This window comes from Ostrea edulis, chromosome 5, assembly GCF_947568905.1.
Source record: "Ostrea edulis chromosome 5, xbOstEdul1.1, whole genome shotgun sequence".
Lineage (NCBI taxonomy): Eukaryota > Metazoa > Mollusca > Bivalvia > Ostreida > Ostreidae > Ostrea > Ostrea edulis.
In genome coordinates, this window is record NC_079168.1 from 48487324 (window position 1) to 48504378 (window position 17055).

Genomic DNA, 17055 nt, shown 5'->3' on the forward strand with positions numbered 1-17055 from the left:
GAAATGTTGAAGTTTACATGAAAACTTCTTGACATAGAGTAGAATCAAGTTTGTTCAAATCATGACTCCCAGGGGTGCATGCAGATATATAGGAAATATATTTTGGAATCTTTTTCTCAAGAACAACAAAACCATGATTAGTCATGTTAATATGCAAGCATGCTTATGTAGTGCAGATTCAAGTTTGTTCAATTTGTGGCCCCCTGAAGTAGACTGGGGTTACAATAGGGGATCAAAGATTTACTTAGGAATATGAATGAAAACATCTTTAAAAATCTTCATCTCAACAACAGTATGGTCATGATAGGTCATGTGTTGATGTGCAAGTATCTTCAGGTAGTTCAAATTGAAGTTTGTTCAATTCAGGAATGCCGGGGTGAGGTGGGGCCTTAATAGGAGATCAAAGTTTTGTATGGGAATTTTCATGAAATTGATGAAAACAAATTCTTTTGAAGAGCAACAGGGCCACAGTAAATCATGTGTAGATTAAAATAAAATGTTATATCCCCATGACTATAGTCAGAGACATACTGTTTTGTTCTGTCTGTCCAAAACTCTAATCTTACTCATTACTAGTAATCCCCACGACTATAGTCAGAGACATACTGTTTTGTTCTGTCTGTCCAAAACTCTAATCTTACTCATTACTAGTAATCCCCACGACTATAGTCAGAGACATACTGTTTTGTTCTGTCTGTCCGAAACTCTAATCTTACTCATTACTAGTGATAGGGATCTCGTACTTCATATGCACATGCTTTGTGACAAGACCTATTTTTGGTACAAAGGTTTTTAAATTTGTGACTTTGACCTTGGAGTTTGACCTACTTTTAAGAAAGCCAAAACTATTCAATATCTCCTGAACTATCTAAGGTAGGGCTTTCATAATTTGCATATAGATTCTGTATGGAAAGGCCTTTACATTTCAAAAGGGATCTTTGACCACGTGATCTTGACCTTAGAATTTGACCCAAATTTCAAAACTTTAGCCTTGCTCATAACTTTTGAATAGTGATTAATATGCTCTCATATGTCATATATGCATTCCTTTTGACAAAACCTGTTTTTTGGTACCAAAGTTTCTAACTGGTGACCTTTACCGTTAATACCTACTTTTAAGAAAACCTAACCTAGGTAATATCTCCTGAAGAGAATAGGGCTCTCATATTTTGTGGCAAGACCTTTCATTTGATACCATGATGTTTGAGCTTGTGATCTTCACCTTGGAGTTTGGCCAACTTTTAAGAAAACCAAACCTTTTCAATATATCCTGAACTATTTAAGATAGAGCTTTCATATTTTGTATATGTTTCTTATAGTAAAATCTTTCATTTTATACCATGATCTATGACCTTGACTTTCTCCAGAGCAGCAAGTTCAGGTTAGTCATATTGGTGTTGAGGCATCCCCATGTGTGAATTCAAGTTTGGTTATGTTGTGATCCTTTGAGGCTAGGCTGGGTCAACATTTTCATGGGAATAAAGATTTTTTTAAAAAAAATATCACAACAGCTGAATAACAGCAGGGCCAAGGTGACTCAAGTGAGCGATGTCACCCATGGTCCTCTTGTTCTTGATCAAGGCCAGTTGTTAACTTTGTACTAGTGTACCAATAAAACTAATATTATTATTACAATTTTATGATCGTTCAAGGGCATGCACTGTTGTTTCATAGGGATTTTATAATGCAGGGACAATGTAAATCCTCTGTGGTGTTGACAGAGGTGGGGTCCAGTATTGTGCAGTTGGACCATGGACACAAATCCCTTCTGGTGTCTACAAAACAGAGGACCCTGATATACAGGACAGATGAAACCACAGTCCAAGTGGGACAGAAAGACAGAAAAGTGTAGGGATTTATCATCATAAAGTATAGAATTTGTAATCAAAAGGTGTAGGGATTTATCACCAAAAAATATAGGGCTTTATCACAAGAAAGATATAGGGATTTAACTACATGCATCACCAGAAATGTGTAGGGATTTATCACCAGAGAAGTGCAGGGATTTAGCACTAGAAAAAGTTAAGGATTTATAACCAGAAAACATCTAGGGATTTTTCACCAGACATGTAGGGATTTAACTATCTCCAGAGAATTGTAGGATTTAATATCACCAGAAAAGTGCAGGGATTTAATTATCACCAGAAAAGTGTAGGGATTTAATTATCACCAGAAAAGTATAGGGATTTAATATCACCAGAAAGTGCAGGGATTTAATTATCACCAGAAAAGTGTAGGGATTTAATATCACCAGAAAAGTGTAGGGATTTAATATCACCAGAAAAGTGAAGGGATTTAATATCACCAGAAAAGTGCAGGGATTTAATATCACCAGAAAAGTGTAGGGATTTAATATCACCAGAAAAGTGTAGGGATTTAATATCACCAGAAAAGTGTAGGGATTTAACATCACCAGAAAAATGTAGGGATTTAATATCACCAGAAAAGTGTAGGGATTTAATTATCACCAGAAAAGTGTAGTGATTTAATATCACCAGAAAAGTGCAGGGATTTAATATCACCAGAAAAATGTAGGAATACAGCTCCAGAAACATATAGAGGTATATCACTAGAAATGTGTAGGGATTTATAACTAGAAAAGATTAAGAGATTTATCACTAGAAACATATAGGGATCTTTTACCTGAAATGTGTAGAATTTATCACCAGAAATGTGTAGGGATTTATAACTAGAAAAGATTAAGAGATTTATCACTAGAAACATATAGGGATCTTTTACCTGAAATGTGTAGGATTTATCACCAGAAATGTGTAGGGATTTATAACTAGAAAAGATTAAGAGATTTATCACTAGAAACATATAGGGATCTTTTACCTGAAATGTGTAGGATTTATCACCAGAAATGTGTAGGGATTTATCACGGGAACGTTGTGGGGATATATCACTAGAAAAGTGTAGGCACTTATCACCAATTGAACCTCTTGCATTCTTTTTGTCTTCCTGGTACTACTTAAGAGAGAGAATTGACAAATATTATGTGGATATTGAACTCATGTTAGTGAATATTGGCAGTGATTAACATATAGGGGGGTGGGGGGGGGGGGGGGGGGGGTCGGCAGGTGTAAAATTAAATTTTTTTTTCCTATTATGCTTTGATTTAGGGAACTGAAATTTGGTATGTAATTTGCTAATATATCAGGCTTTCAAGCAAGCCTTTATTTGCCTATTTTTCCTTCTTTTTTGTCAGGGGCCCTTATTTTCCGTATTTAAGCTCCAAAATCCTAATAATACCCTAATATTTTCCTGAAAATCCTAATATTTACAATTTTTTTTATTTTTTCTGCACCCCTGGGAGTCATGTTTTTATTTTAAAACTTGCTAAAAAGTTGAAAAGTATAATCAAATCAAGCCTTAGTATACTTTCAGATAGTGATTGTGTTAAATCAATGTATTTCTATGAAGACATTTATTGGTTGTAAATTGAAAATTGAAACCACTTCAGAAATGCTGCTGCGCAGAAATAACTGCACAATTTTTCGCAGAAAGTATAGATTTGAATTTTTTTTGTATTGATTAGGAAGTTTTACCCCTTATTTCTGTCAGAAAAATCCTAAAATATCCTGAAAATAGCCCTTATTTATGAAGAATTTTGCCCTAAAAAGTAAAAAAAGGCCCTTTCATTTTTCATTTTTATTAGATTATGGAATTTTGTGCTGAATATAGTTTTCCAGACTTTTCCCCACCATACTTCAACTTTGGAAAGTGAAGTTTGATTTGTGGTTATGTAATAAGTAGATACAGATTAAATTTCACTTTTATCTTGGTTGACTTATTCTAGTAAGAAGTGTAAGACTTTAGTTTCATGTGGTTGACTGAACTTCTTTAATTCTTGTACTGTGTTTGCCTAGTTCTCTGTATTCTTTTTATTGTATGAGTTCCATTCAGTTTACTGAATGAATTGTGAAATTTTCCTTTTTATGATTATACAAAAACTATCAATGTAAGATTATTCACGTAGAATATTACACAAACGGCTTAACGGGGCTAGTAAGGGACATGTATTAATTGCTATGCAATTCTACAGAATGCTTGTTTATATTTTAGTGCTGGCCCATTTGGAGCATGTTTCATTCCAGCCATGTGCAAACCAGAGGATGCTCAACTTTATGCTTGTCGACCTGGTGCACGAATCTGGAAAGCTGGCATGTGTGGAACAGTCAGCAACACTTTCCTTTTCAAAGAACTTATCAATTCTACTCACTCAGAAATCCAGTTGCTGTTCAAGAATGGGATACCAGCGACGAGAGTCTCGGACCATCAGTTTGGGCCATTGATGCTGTATATGGAGAAGTACCTTGTGACATGGAACGAGTCCTCGCTCTATGTGTTAAGTCCAGAAGACAATTCTGTGGTGGGAAGTCAACGGGCTCTCGGAGCAGTGGTAGATGTAGCTGTCACTGAGGATGAAATTTTTATTTTGAGAAAAAATAATGAAAGAAATCTTATCAGGATAGCTGTTTATCCAGAAAAAAAGGGAGGTAAGCCTGAAAATAATGTCTTTGATTACACTTTAGGATGCATCAGGAAAGGGAGGTAAGTCTGGGAATAGTATGATGACTCTTCTGTCTAGATGTAATGTCATTACGCTGTAAGACTCATCAGCAATTGGTGACAAGATTGGTAGTAGTGTCATTTATTATGCTGAAAAACTCATTAGCTATGGAAGTAAGTTTAGAAATAAAGTCATCTGTTATGCTTTAGGCAAATTGGGGCGAGTCTGGAAAGAGTGTCATTTATTACATTGTAGGACTCGTGGGCAAAGTGTGATATTTCTGGAAATACTGTCATTACATGGTGGGACTCATTAACAAAAAATATATAGGTATCTAATTAATAACATTTGATTAGCAACAAACCTAAATTTCAAAATCTGATGCATCGATGTATTTGAGACATCTAAACTTTCCATTTTCACATGACTCGGCTAACAGTTGATGGCTTCGGTGGGAAAAAAGCCTTTATAACGAAAATTTTCTGTTCTTTCGTATTTGTGCCTGCTCTCTAAATTGATTTATCATTAACGTCTGTAGAAATGTTGAATGCTTTTGACATACTTTTATAAATCTTGGTGTTCTCACCTCCGCACGTGGTTTCCTGGCTATGACAAGCGTGTTGACAAACACAATTTTTGGAGTGGGATTTTATGTAAATACAAAGTATATCCTTTGTAAAAATATTTGTACTTCATTTCATCACTTATTTTTATAACTAGAAACTGTCATTTCATCACTTATTTTTATAACTAGAAACTGTCATTTTCAATCTATCAAAAATCGTGCCCATGCCCCTTTGATAGCAAAGGTAAATAAATCTGGAAATACTGATATTTATCACACTGTAGGACTCACTTGCAAAGGGACGTAAATATAGAAAGTAGAAATAGTGACATTTATTACACAGTAGGACTCACCGGCAAAGGGACGTAAATATAGAAAGTAGAAATAGTGACATTTATTACACAGTAGGACTCATCGGCAAAGGGACATAAATATAGAAAGTAGAAATAGTGACATTTATTACACAGTAGGACTCATCGGCAAAGGAAGGCAAGTAATTCACTACATGGAAGGATTCACCAGCAAAGGGAGATAAGTCTAGAAACAGTATACAGTTATTGATTGGGTTCGAGGACAACAGCTATTTTGTACGTTTATCAGCGTATCTCCTAGTTTAAAAGAAAACATACCCAATATCTGAATTAATAATCAATCATTACATTTTTCGTATTCCTGCTTAGCATTTCATCTAATAAATTCTGTATTTCATCATCAGCTAAATCACTGAACCTCGCAATTGCGTAAACAAAGCAACAGACTGAGAATCACGTGACTTGCATAGCCAATGGAAATAAGCCCAGTCAATAGACCACGAGTGTGAGAGTTGATTTAACAGTTAAAATGTTGGTTCAAAATCATATTAGTTTTATATAGGAAAAAAATGAAGGTGTATAACAATGTCATTTATTGCTGTGTGGGACTCATCCATCATAAGTTGTGTTGATCTGATGTTCTCTACGCATACCTGTCTTACACTATCAACAGCAATTTTCCATCCTCAAAGTTTGACCCAAACTGTTTTAATGTCTGTTGATAGAGAGATTGATATCATGGGTCTTTCATCTAGGATTATTAATCCTGATGAAAATAAACCTAATTACCCTGGCATAAATGAACATTAAACAAACGCTGTACTTGTTCACACCTCATGGTCAATCTTTATGTTTGTTTATACAGAATTTCTTAGTCAGTATTTTGTAATTTCAGTTATCTACCCTTTGTAATTTTAAAATATTTGATCAAGAAATGGATTTCACAAAGACTGCATCTTTGAAAATGATCAGATCGAAAGCCACAACATTTATTTGACCATATGACTTCATATTAACACCAAAATCATGCGTTTGAAATCATGTGACCCTGCATGTTAATAAATCATTTTGTGCAATACTGGAAATAATATGCATTCTAGGTCTTTGAAGTTATGTGAAATGATCATGATTAAATGTTGTGTAGCAAAAACTAAAGAAACTTGAACATGTGTAAAACAGGGGCTACTTTTTATGATATGTATAGAAAATATTTTCACAAATATCCCAGTCTACAATTCCCTGTCATATATGCAATGTTTTAGCAGCAGTCCCCGGACAGTCTTAGAATAACAATGGTATAGATTTATCAGTCATAAGATACAATTCTCATGCTTCATAGCTTATGCTTTAAAGTCTGGCATTCAGACAAAATTGTTTGCAAGATTTTTTTATGCCCATGCCATAGAATGTTGCCCCTTTCTGTCTGTTCATTCTTCTGTTATAGTTATAAATAAAATTTTGGACTTTTTTAGCTATGCTTGCAAATATTGAACTGATTTGTGGAGTAGAGCTGTATATTGATAGGTTCCAGTTAAGTTTTATCACCATTGACCCTCTTTCAGAAATCTAAAAGTTCAGACTTTTTCAGACTTCTTTTTGATGTGGTTGCAGAGTATATTGCTAAAGAGATACAGATGAAGTTTAGATTTCATTGACCCAATTTCAGCAAATTTATTGGAATCTCTTAAGACTTCATAGTTTAAAAAAAAACTTTCACTATGATCATAATCATTAGGGCTGCAGTATTAGATTTTGGTAGATGTAAGGGAGGAAAATGCAAGTATGTGCCTGTTGACTTCATTTGTGAAGAAAATTACAAATATTTGACAATAAGAAAGGCGAGTTTATTTGCATTAGTTCATTATGCATCACTCTTGCCATGTGAATGCAGTGGAAATTTGCTTCACCTTCATTTAAATTGAATTAAATTAACCTGAAGCAAAGATAAAATGTGCATTCGTGTGAACGAGGCATTAGAATTTCAAACAATAACTTTTAAGATGTTATCCTGATTTCTATGTGTAAATGTGATGAGTTACAAATTAAAAAGAACTTGTGTTTTCTATTTTGTTCCTTTTGACGTGTAATTGATTGACTATACACATTTATTACTTGCCTACAGAATGGGGAAATTCGTATCGTGTAAAGAAATCTAGTTTTAAAAATTTATACCATTTGATTATCCATTTAGTATTGTATTCTTCTTGTTACCATTTGATTATCCATTTAGTATTGTATTCTTCTTGCATGCATGTACATGATGAACTTCTCTTCTCTATTTCAGAATCTCTATATCATAAACTGTTGCATGAGAAGGAAAAATACGCCTTAATGCGGCAATCTGCACCACCCATAGAATCTGCAGTTCATGTTCACAACATTCAACAGTCTAGTCAACAACCTAATTCACCATTAGATTTCATTCAATCAAAATTAAAATCTCTAGAGGTAACAGGGGGCTCAATGAAATCTGGAATTGAGCATCTTCTGTCATCTATGGATCATTTAGAGGATTCTGTCGAGATAACTGAGCATGAGATCGATCATCGAGATCATCCTCATGCTCAGCCTCCTCAGGATCTTCCCCCTGTGATAAAACAAGAAACAGAACTCCATGAAAAACTGCCTCCAGTTATAAAGCTGGCAACTCCAGATTTACTGACTGTAGAAATTTTCACTGATAATACAGCTTCTAGTCAGAAGGACGATGATAAGGACAAAGATGTGAAAATGTCTGGTCCCCCAACAACACGCTTTAACCCCTTTCTGAAAGAGGATTTAGAGACTGACTCTGTACCCATATCTGATTCACATTGTGATTATTCTCGTGACCAGTATTCTGTTGAATCAGCAGATAAACTAATACCTAGGGGGCCATCAGGAGTCCAACCTCTTATGACCAAAGACAGCAGTGCAAACCATAACAGTCCATTACCAAGTGGTACAATTACAGAAGAGAGATTATTGTCTGTGGTTGGTGATGATGACATTGTGTTCAATTCTAAACATAAAAAGCACAAGAAAAAGAAAAAAGGTAATTGATAGTTATGATTTTGGTCAGATAATTTTTTAGTGTAATTTTGTTGCTAAAAATTACTGGCTTATTACACCCCTCGCAACGAAGTTGGGGGGGGGGGGGGGTTACACTGGTATCGGGCCGTTCGTCTCTCTGTCTGTTGACGCAATGTTTCCGGGCTCTAAAACATTATCCTTTCCACCTACAGTCACCATATCATACATATGGACTACCCATGGGACGAAGATGTTCCCTATCGAATTTGGGGTCAAAAGGTCAAGTACACTGAACATCGAAGTAGCAATATGGTTTCCGAGCTCTAAAGCGTTATCCTTTCCACCTACAGTCACCATATCATGCACATGTACTATCCATTGGATGAAGATGTTCCTTATCGAATTTAAGGTCAAAGTTCAAGCACACTGGACATCAAAGTAGCAATATGGTTTCTGGGCCAAAGGGTCAAAGGTCAAGTGCACTGGACATTGAAGTAGCAATATGGTTTCATCTCATATCCATTTCACCCTAGAGAAGAGACTTCCCAAGGTTTTGTCATGCTCTTTCTTTTTTACACTCAGGAAAGAGGTAATTTATACCTACATGTATTAACAACACCCTTTGGGAGTTTGTGTAAGTAGGGAGCATTCTTAGTGAGCATTGCTCACAATGCCTCTTGTTTTACTAGCAAATTTTATAACTTAGATATCCATTTCACTAATAGGATTATTCTATGATTATTTATTCAATGCAGGCAAATCATTTTTGATGCAGAAATATTTTACCCCTTCACTTTTGTGTAGGGTGTACATGTTCATTTTGCTAATTTTGCTGTAGCACATTGAAATGTAATTTTGTCCCATTTTAAATTTGCCATTTTCCATTTTGCCAGTACACAGTTGCAGTCAGGCTTCATAAATCTTGGTGCTTCAGCCTCTTGATGACATTTATTGCGAACCAATTGTTTACATATCATTTATTTTTCTAATTAGATGCAGTTCAGTTATGCAAATGCTTTGCATTTTGCCAGGAACCAGTGTCCAAATGTTCTGAAATTGATTGTACATCGTATTTTGACATTAACCATATTTGATAATAGTCCAAATAAAAGGAAATGTGCGAATTTAAAAGGGGGGGGGGGGGGGGCAAAAACTTAAAGCAATAATGTCAGATATTTTTAATCAAACATAAATCTTCTAGAGATTGTTGTATACTAATGACAATGTTCTTAACAGGATTGAAAGGTGATAGGGATTCTACTCATACTTCGTATCATGATCAGTTTAAAGACCAACAACAGGATGGCCCAGAGGACAATATTTCCATAAAAAGTGGTGACACAATCTCCATCCATAGTGACATCAGTGAAGGTCCATACTCCACAGAGGAAATTCGGGAGAATCAGAAATTCAAGAATATCATTGATGCTGAAGGCGAAAAAGTGAAGAAAATGTGTAGTAGAGAGTCCTCTCCAGCACGAAAAGGGCAACAGAGTACAGACAAATTGTCTGAAGCCACTCTTGTACATGGATTGCAAAGTCTGCCTCATGATTACTTATCTAAAAGTTTAGAAGCATTTGAGAAAGAGTTGACAAAAATGGACACAAGTAGTGCTCATGAATTGGAAAATAGGGATCCTTTGTTTCATTCAGAGGAGACTGAGAAATCCATTGAAAAGACCATAACTGCCGAGAATGAGAAAGCAATTTCAAAAAGTTCCAGTAATGATTTACATGCACCTGATGAATCAACCAAGAAGTCTGAAGAAACTATGTCAAAAAACAGTGCTTCCAACACAGAAATCTGGAAGAGTTCATTAAGAGAAGGAGAGAATCCTTCTCAAGAAAAATTGGATTTGTCATCACCTGTCTCCAATGGCTCCTCTGAAAATTCTCTTCTAAAATCTCCAGATCAGAAAGTTAAAGATCTGTTGTCACCTCTAGAGTCACCAGCAGATGACTTCTACAATATGTACATTTCCAGTACAAGTATGACCTCACAGAAGGATGTCAAATACCACCCACTTCTGCCATCATCCACAGAAGATGAAGCACCTGAAGAAAATGAAACAGTCCTCTCAACAAAGGAAAGCGAGGAAGAGGAACCCTCATACAAAGTACTCAACAACTGGACAGAAATATTCACCAATGGTAACCTCTCTTGTCTGTGCCTGACAGACACACATATCTGGCATGTGGATAGAAGTGCTAATTTATGGCAGTGCAGTCTGAGCAGTCCAGGACTGAAGTGGCAAAAAGCAAATGGCTTTGCCAAGATGATAGCTGTATCGCGATCTGGGAACATTGTGTGGAGGCTGTATAAAGAAACAGTTTATGCTGGAACTAAGATAACAGCCAAACATCCAGAGGGTCTGAAGTGGATAGAGGCAATCAGAGAGGTGCAGTATATTTCTGTGGACGAGACTGTGGCATGGTGAGAATTCAGTACATAGATTTAATATGTCTTTGTTTTCAGTTTGTAGTAAGAAAATTTAGTGAACACAATGATATATTACCATAAAGTAAAATTATTGAAAATTCTTTGTTTTCATAGGGAAAGCATCATAGGTATGAATTTAGATCTATCATGATCGAAAGAACCTGAACTTGCAATAAAGAATAATTGCTCTTCAACCACAAACATGCTTATTTTTTCTCAAACATACTAAAATCTTTTGTTAGTGTTTTTACATTTTGAGGATTGATACTTATGTTAATTTCAATGAAATGTAAATTAAAGTACTGTACAACTTAATTTTTTTTTTAAATTTCAGGTACCTTAAAACAAATGGTGAGGTGGTAATGCAGAAGGGTTTATCTAAGGATCGGCCATGTTTTAAGGCAGTGAAGATTGCATGTGAACACAAATTGACCCAGATTGTCTGTTACAGAGGTGTAGTCTTAGGGTTGACTGATCAGTGTCAGCTCGTGTACAGGGATGGGATAAGCAAAGACTGTTTGGAAGGAAAGAGTTGGAAATTGATAAAATGGTATTACACAATAAGTGTTCTTTATACCTTGTTTGTCCTTTGGATAGATCAAAAGCTATTAATGTGCATCTTGATTAAGTTTGGTACTTAAAGGAAGGAACATTTATTTATCAAGAATTAGATATTTTAAAATCCAAAAATAACTTATTTTTATGCCCCCGAGATCGAAGATTGGGGGGCATATTGTTTTTGTCCTGTCTGTCATTCTGTAATTTTGTTATTCTGTCATTCCGTCATTCTGTCTGAAACTTTAACCTTGCTAATAACTTTTGAACAGTAAGTGATAGAGCTTTGATATTTCACATGAGTATTCCTTGTGACAAGACCTTTCCGTGGGTACCAACATTTTTGACCATGTGACCTTGACCTTGGAGTTTGACCTACTTTTTGAAAACTTTAGCGTTGCTAATAACTTTTGAACAGTAAGTGATAGAGCTTTGAGTATTCCTTGTGACAAGACCTTTCTTTTTGAAAACACTAACCTTGCTAATAACTTTTGAACAGTAAGTGATAGAGCATTGATATTTCACATTAGTATTCCTTGTGACAAGACCTTTCCGTTGGTACTTAACCTTTTGACCTTGACATTTGACCTACTTTTAATTTTTTTTTTTTTACATTGGTCATAACTTCTAAATGGTAAATATTAGAGCTTTCATATTGTACATGAGCATTTCTTGTGACAAGATCTTTCTACTGATATCAAGATATTTGTCCTTATGACCTTGGCCATCTTCGGAATTAGCCATTATCAGGGGCTTTTGTGTTTCACAAACACATCTTGTTATTTTTGGTGTTTAACATGCAATGTTTTTTTTTACAGTAAGTCCTCACAGGAAATGCTCTTCAATGCAATATCCTTTGGTGTGGATTGCATTTTATGGGCATTAGATGTCTTGGGCAGAATATGGTTTACTACTGGTTTTGCCATGGAAACCCCAACTGGTGATGGAAAGTGGTGGGAGGTAAACTTTGAACAGCTGTGTTATAAAACTTTTTAAAAATTTTTGATGACAATATATTTAGTTGCAAAACATTCATGCACTTGGTGTAGATTCCAATCTTCCTTAGTTTTGAGAGATATCTCATTTTCATTGTTTTCATGGTATGAACATATCTTAAAGTTCATATCCCCCTTAAAAATAATAACTTTAGATCGTAAATAACCAACTCTCTTAACCACCGAATAATGGCACATAGCAGTGCAATTTTATTTGAAATATGAAAATATGTGAATTTACAGTATGTTAAACATTTTCCTTTTTAAACCACATCTTATCTTACAGGTGCCAGTAAGTGAAATAGTAGTGAAGGATGTCTCTGGAATAGATGCTCTAAGATCTCTGGCCCAGAAGTTTGACCCACAGAAACTTGCTTCCCTGATAAGTTCCCAGAATGGGGGACTAATCACAGCTGGTAAAGTAGGGGTGTGGGTGTGTCCCGAGTTCAAGAATATGATCCAGGTCTGCCGAGGAGTTGTTCAAGGTAAATGTTGTTCTCTAATATGTAGGCCATTGCGGGGCATTACCATCTTGTGTGAATTGAATTGTCAGAAGTTATGAAATGCACATTGTACATATCATAATATTTTCTGCGAACAATTCCATTACAGGACATCTATGGGAAACAGTTGAAATTCCTGGGATTGTGTCGTCTGTTATATGGAAGTTTGTGTCAGCTCAGACTAGCAATGAAGGTGCAGTAATTTGAGAACTTTTAAATGACAAAATTTTCAGGTCACTGAGTACTACCTGTCCAACATTAGTGTTACCATTGTTCATTCTTACTGTTTGAAGTTTGAAATGAATGCCAGCAAGTGTTAATTAAGAAATAAACTTCATTTTTGAAAATACATGAGGATATGAACTGTTATGCTTCACACCAAAATACTTCACGAAGCATGTTAGCGCTTCACGAGAAGTAAGCTGGCATGAAGCATTGCAGTTCATACCATCATGAATTTTCAAATCCTATATTTACATTCTACTTTCATTTCTGTCAGACTTTCCAGCCATTAAAATAGATGTACTTTATTTATCAAAATTCATACGTGCATTGTTCTCGGCTGCAATGTATTCATGAGGAAATGGCTATCATTTCAGTTTGTAGAGATATCAAATTCATAAACATTAGAAATGTAAATATTACATGGTAAACATGTCAATTTCAATTACACCACAGTCAAAAAAGTTGAATGGCTTATTCCAGCAATGGTAGCATTAAACTCAGATGGACAGGAATACATTTGTATCAAATTATAGCAACATATGTTGAAAATTGTGGGAAAATGCAGCTAAGTGTGATATATATAATCACTGTTTATTCATTGGTACATGTACATGGTGCATCAAATTTGAGTTTTTTTAAATCTTTACTCTAATTTAATAGGACTAATCTGGGCAATGCAGCCCAATGGAGACATCTACACTTATGCTGCAAGCCAGGATAAATGCAGCATGGTGCAGTGCCCATCCTACAGGAGAAATGTTCTCTGTCTAAGTTCATGTAGGGATGCTGTGTGGGTCCTCACCGAGGACAATGAAATATTCATACGCAGTGGAATTAGGCCAAATAATCCACAGGGTGTTGACTGGTGCAAACTGGACCTATCACAATTAGGTATGCTGGTGTTACGTGTTTTCATAGAAAAAATCCATCCTGTGTGGAAATAGTCTGTTAATATTCACTCATTTGGAGTAATTCAAGTGAAATACATTTTATTCAGTTTGTGGGCTCAATGTCTGCTAGACTGATTGCTATATATTGGTTATTATTTGGCATTTCTTGTATTGCATCCTGTATCAGCCCAAGATCACTTTGTATCAGCCAGAGAGCTGTTGTAATGTTTATGATATTGGAAACTGCTGAAATCTATAGAAATGGGTGCATAATAAAGTAAACAAAGGCTAGAAATAGGTGTATAATATTTTGATTATAACCACTATTGTACTTCTGATATTTTGGGTGCATGGATGTATCAAATTTTTGTGAATTAATATTTGTATTACTGTAAGACATGAATTTACTTACGCTTATTGTGAAGTGATATTTATTTCTCAATGAGTGGAAAATAATAAAATATTTATTGGAAATAACAAAGTTTGGTTGTAACGAATTATTTTTTTTTCTGGCTGTGGAGGTTTGTGATAACAGTGTTTTACTGTATGTGTACTAACAAATATCAAAATAAAAGAATCTATGAATGAATTATTTTGCCATGTTGGGTGTAGAGATGACAAAATTTTTACAGGTGATGCAGTCCTGACGTCTGTCAGTTGTGGGACGATTAATGTGTGGGCAGTGGACACTAAGGGAGTTGTGTACCAAAGAATAGGGGTCAAGGCTCCGACCTCTCACTCTCTCAATGCTGCCTGGCTTCCAGTGGACATGGGAAAACAGTCCTCTACAGTTTTTACACACATTGCTACAGGACCCAAGGATTTCATGGTTGGTTGCAAATTTTTAATAAATGTGTGTACTTGTGTGTGTATTTATATTGCATTTTACAATATTATGTATTAAACTGTTGAACTGACAAATGAGTTACAATTTATACACTACTAAAAACACAGATAACATTCACAATTTATTCGCATTCATACATGTACATGTATCTACAGACAATTCAATAAAGTATACCACCTAGTGTACAATAGAATAATAAACATATATAACATAACTACATATTTGGCCTTCTCGGGGGCTACTCACGTCACTACGATAAAATAATCTGTAAACCCCAAAGCTGAATTTCCTGGTTGATACCCTCAGGAAATCCCTACTGAACCCGGGTTGACATCATTGAGCCAACCTATCTAGTACCCGGTTTAACCTCTTCGGGGAACCCATCAGAACTCGGCTTGACGCCATCGGATAAATACTAACTATTGGTACCCAGGTTGACACCGTCAGGTAGATACTAACTATTGGCACCCGGGTTAACACTATCGGGTAAATACTAACTATTGGTACCCGGGTTGACACCGTCGGGTTGTACTAGAGCTAATTAATGTCATAGTACTAGCATGTTACCTAAGGTTGACACCGTTCAGGTGACCCTTAGAACTAACCTGATACTTAGCTTTATCTGAATTGGGGGAAAAAAGGCAATTATTTTGTGAGAGCCCCAATGGATTATGAATAGAAAAAGGAGATGTTGGGGATGGTGGGAGGGTTAGACAAATGAACACACTGTTGCACTTCTGGCAGTGAGCAAAGAACTGATGTACTGTAAGTGAAGCTGAGCTATCATTGGTTATCACTGGTCAAGTGATCTATATCCTTGGTCAGTTACGCAATCAATTACCTAATTTGGCCATAGAATGCTGGAACCAGATTGTAACATGATACTACTGTTAGTTGTAAAACTACTGCCTTCCTGTCTTATCATTATAGAATACTATCATATATCTAATACTGCTTAGTTCTATGGAGATGGAAGCTTAATGCTTCCATTTTATAACTTGATAGAATTAGACATCATGATACATAAATAGACCTACTGCGGGTTGGGCATCAACAATTGGTTTCCGGATGATAACTCAAAAAGTTTACAATCTAATCAAATGAAACTCTGATATATTGTTGGGTACCAGGTAAGGAAGACCCCTATTGATTTTGGAGGAAAATGGTCAAAGGTCAAGGTCACAGTGACCGAAAATAGAATGAAAATTTCAGAAAAATTTGGTTTCCGGATGATAACTCAGAAAGTTTAAATCTGAATCAAATGAAACTTTGATATATTGTTGGGTACCAGATAAGAAAGACCCCTATTGATTTTGAAGAAAAAAAGGTCAAAGGTCAAGGTCACAGTGACCGAATATAGAATGAAAATTTCAGAAATATTTGGTTTCCGGATGAGAACTCAGAAAGTTTAAATCCGAATCAAATGATACTTCAAGATATTGTTATGTAGCAGATAAGGGAGACCGCTATTGATTTTGGAGAAAAAGGTCAAAGGTCAAGGTCACAGTGACCGAAAATAGATTTAAAATTCCCAAAAAATGTTGGTTTCCGGAGGATAACTCAAAAAATTTTAATTTGAATCAAATGAAACTTGGATATATTGTTGGATACCAACAAAGCAAGGCCCCTATTGATTTTGGAGAAAAAAGGTCAAAGGTCAAGGTACAGTGACCGAAAATAGATTGAAAACTTCAGACAAATATGGTTTCTGGACAGTAACTCGAAAAGTTTAAAACTGAAATTAGTTCTTCACAATTATAAATATGCCACATCATTCCTGACTTTACAATGTATCCCATGCAACTCGGCTCATGCACCCCTGGGTGCATATATTGAATTTTTTTAATTAGTCCCCTACCGACGAAGTCGAGGGGACTTTAGGTTTGCGCTCCGTCCGTCTGTCCGTCAGTCCAGTTTTCCGCACTTTTTTTCTCTGTTCTTGCAGATATTTATTTTATATTTGGGATATGGCTTTGCAGTAACAAGTTACAGATCAAGTTCGAACTTCGTCTCAGTCCGTTGATTTTTCACTTAATTATGGCCCTTGGACTTAGAAAAATAGCATGAATAATCAGTTTTCCAGACTTTTTTTGGTTGTGCTTGTAGATATTCCTTTGATATTTGGTACATTGCTTTGTCATAACAAGTTACAGATCAAGTTTGAATTTCGTCTCAGTCTGATGATTTTTCACTTAGTTA

General features: G+C 35.5%; 1 protein-coding gene across 1 annotated transcript in view; it reads left to right on the forward strand.

Annotated features, from left to right (window-relative positions):
- The window catches only part of LOC125649352 (tectonin beta-propeller repeat-containing protein 2-like), a 35296-nt gene that overhangs the window by 8555 nt on the left and 9686 nt on the right, over positions 1–17055 (forward strand). Inside the window, exons 5-14 of the mRNA XM_048876823.2 lie at positions 1691–1848; positions 4066–4499; positions 7674–8423; positions 9638–10835; positions 11176–11391; positions 12215–12356; positions 12678–12876; positions 13004–13087; positions 13780–14010; positions 14642–14838. Coding sequence (XP_048732780.2) covers positions 1691–1848; positions 4066–4499; positions 7674–8423; positions 9638–10835; positions 11176–11391; positions 12215–12356; positions 12678–12876; positions 13004–13087; positions 13780–14010; positions 14642–14838 — 3609 coding nt within the window. The remainder of the gene's footprint in view (positions 1–1690; positions 1849–4065; positions 4500–7673; positions 8424–9637; positions 10836–11175; positions 11392–12214; positions 12357–12677; positions 12877–13003; positions 13088–13779; positions 14011–14641; positions 14839–17055) is intronic.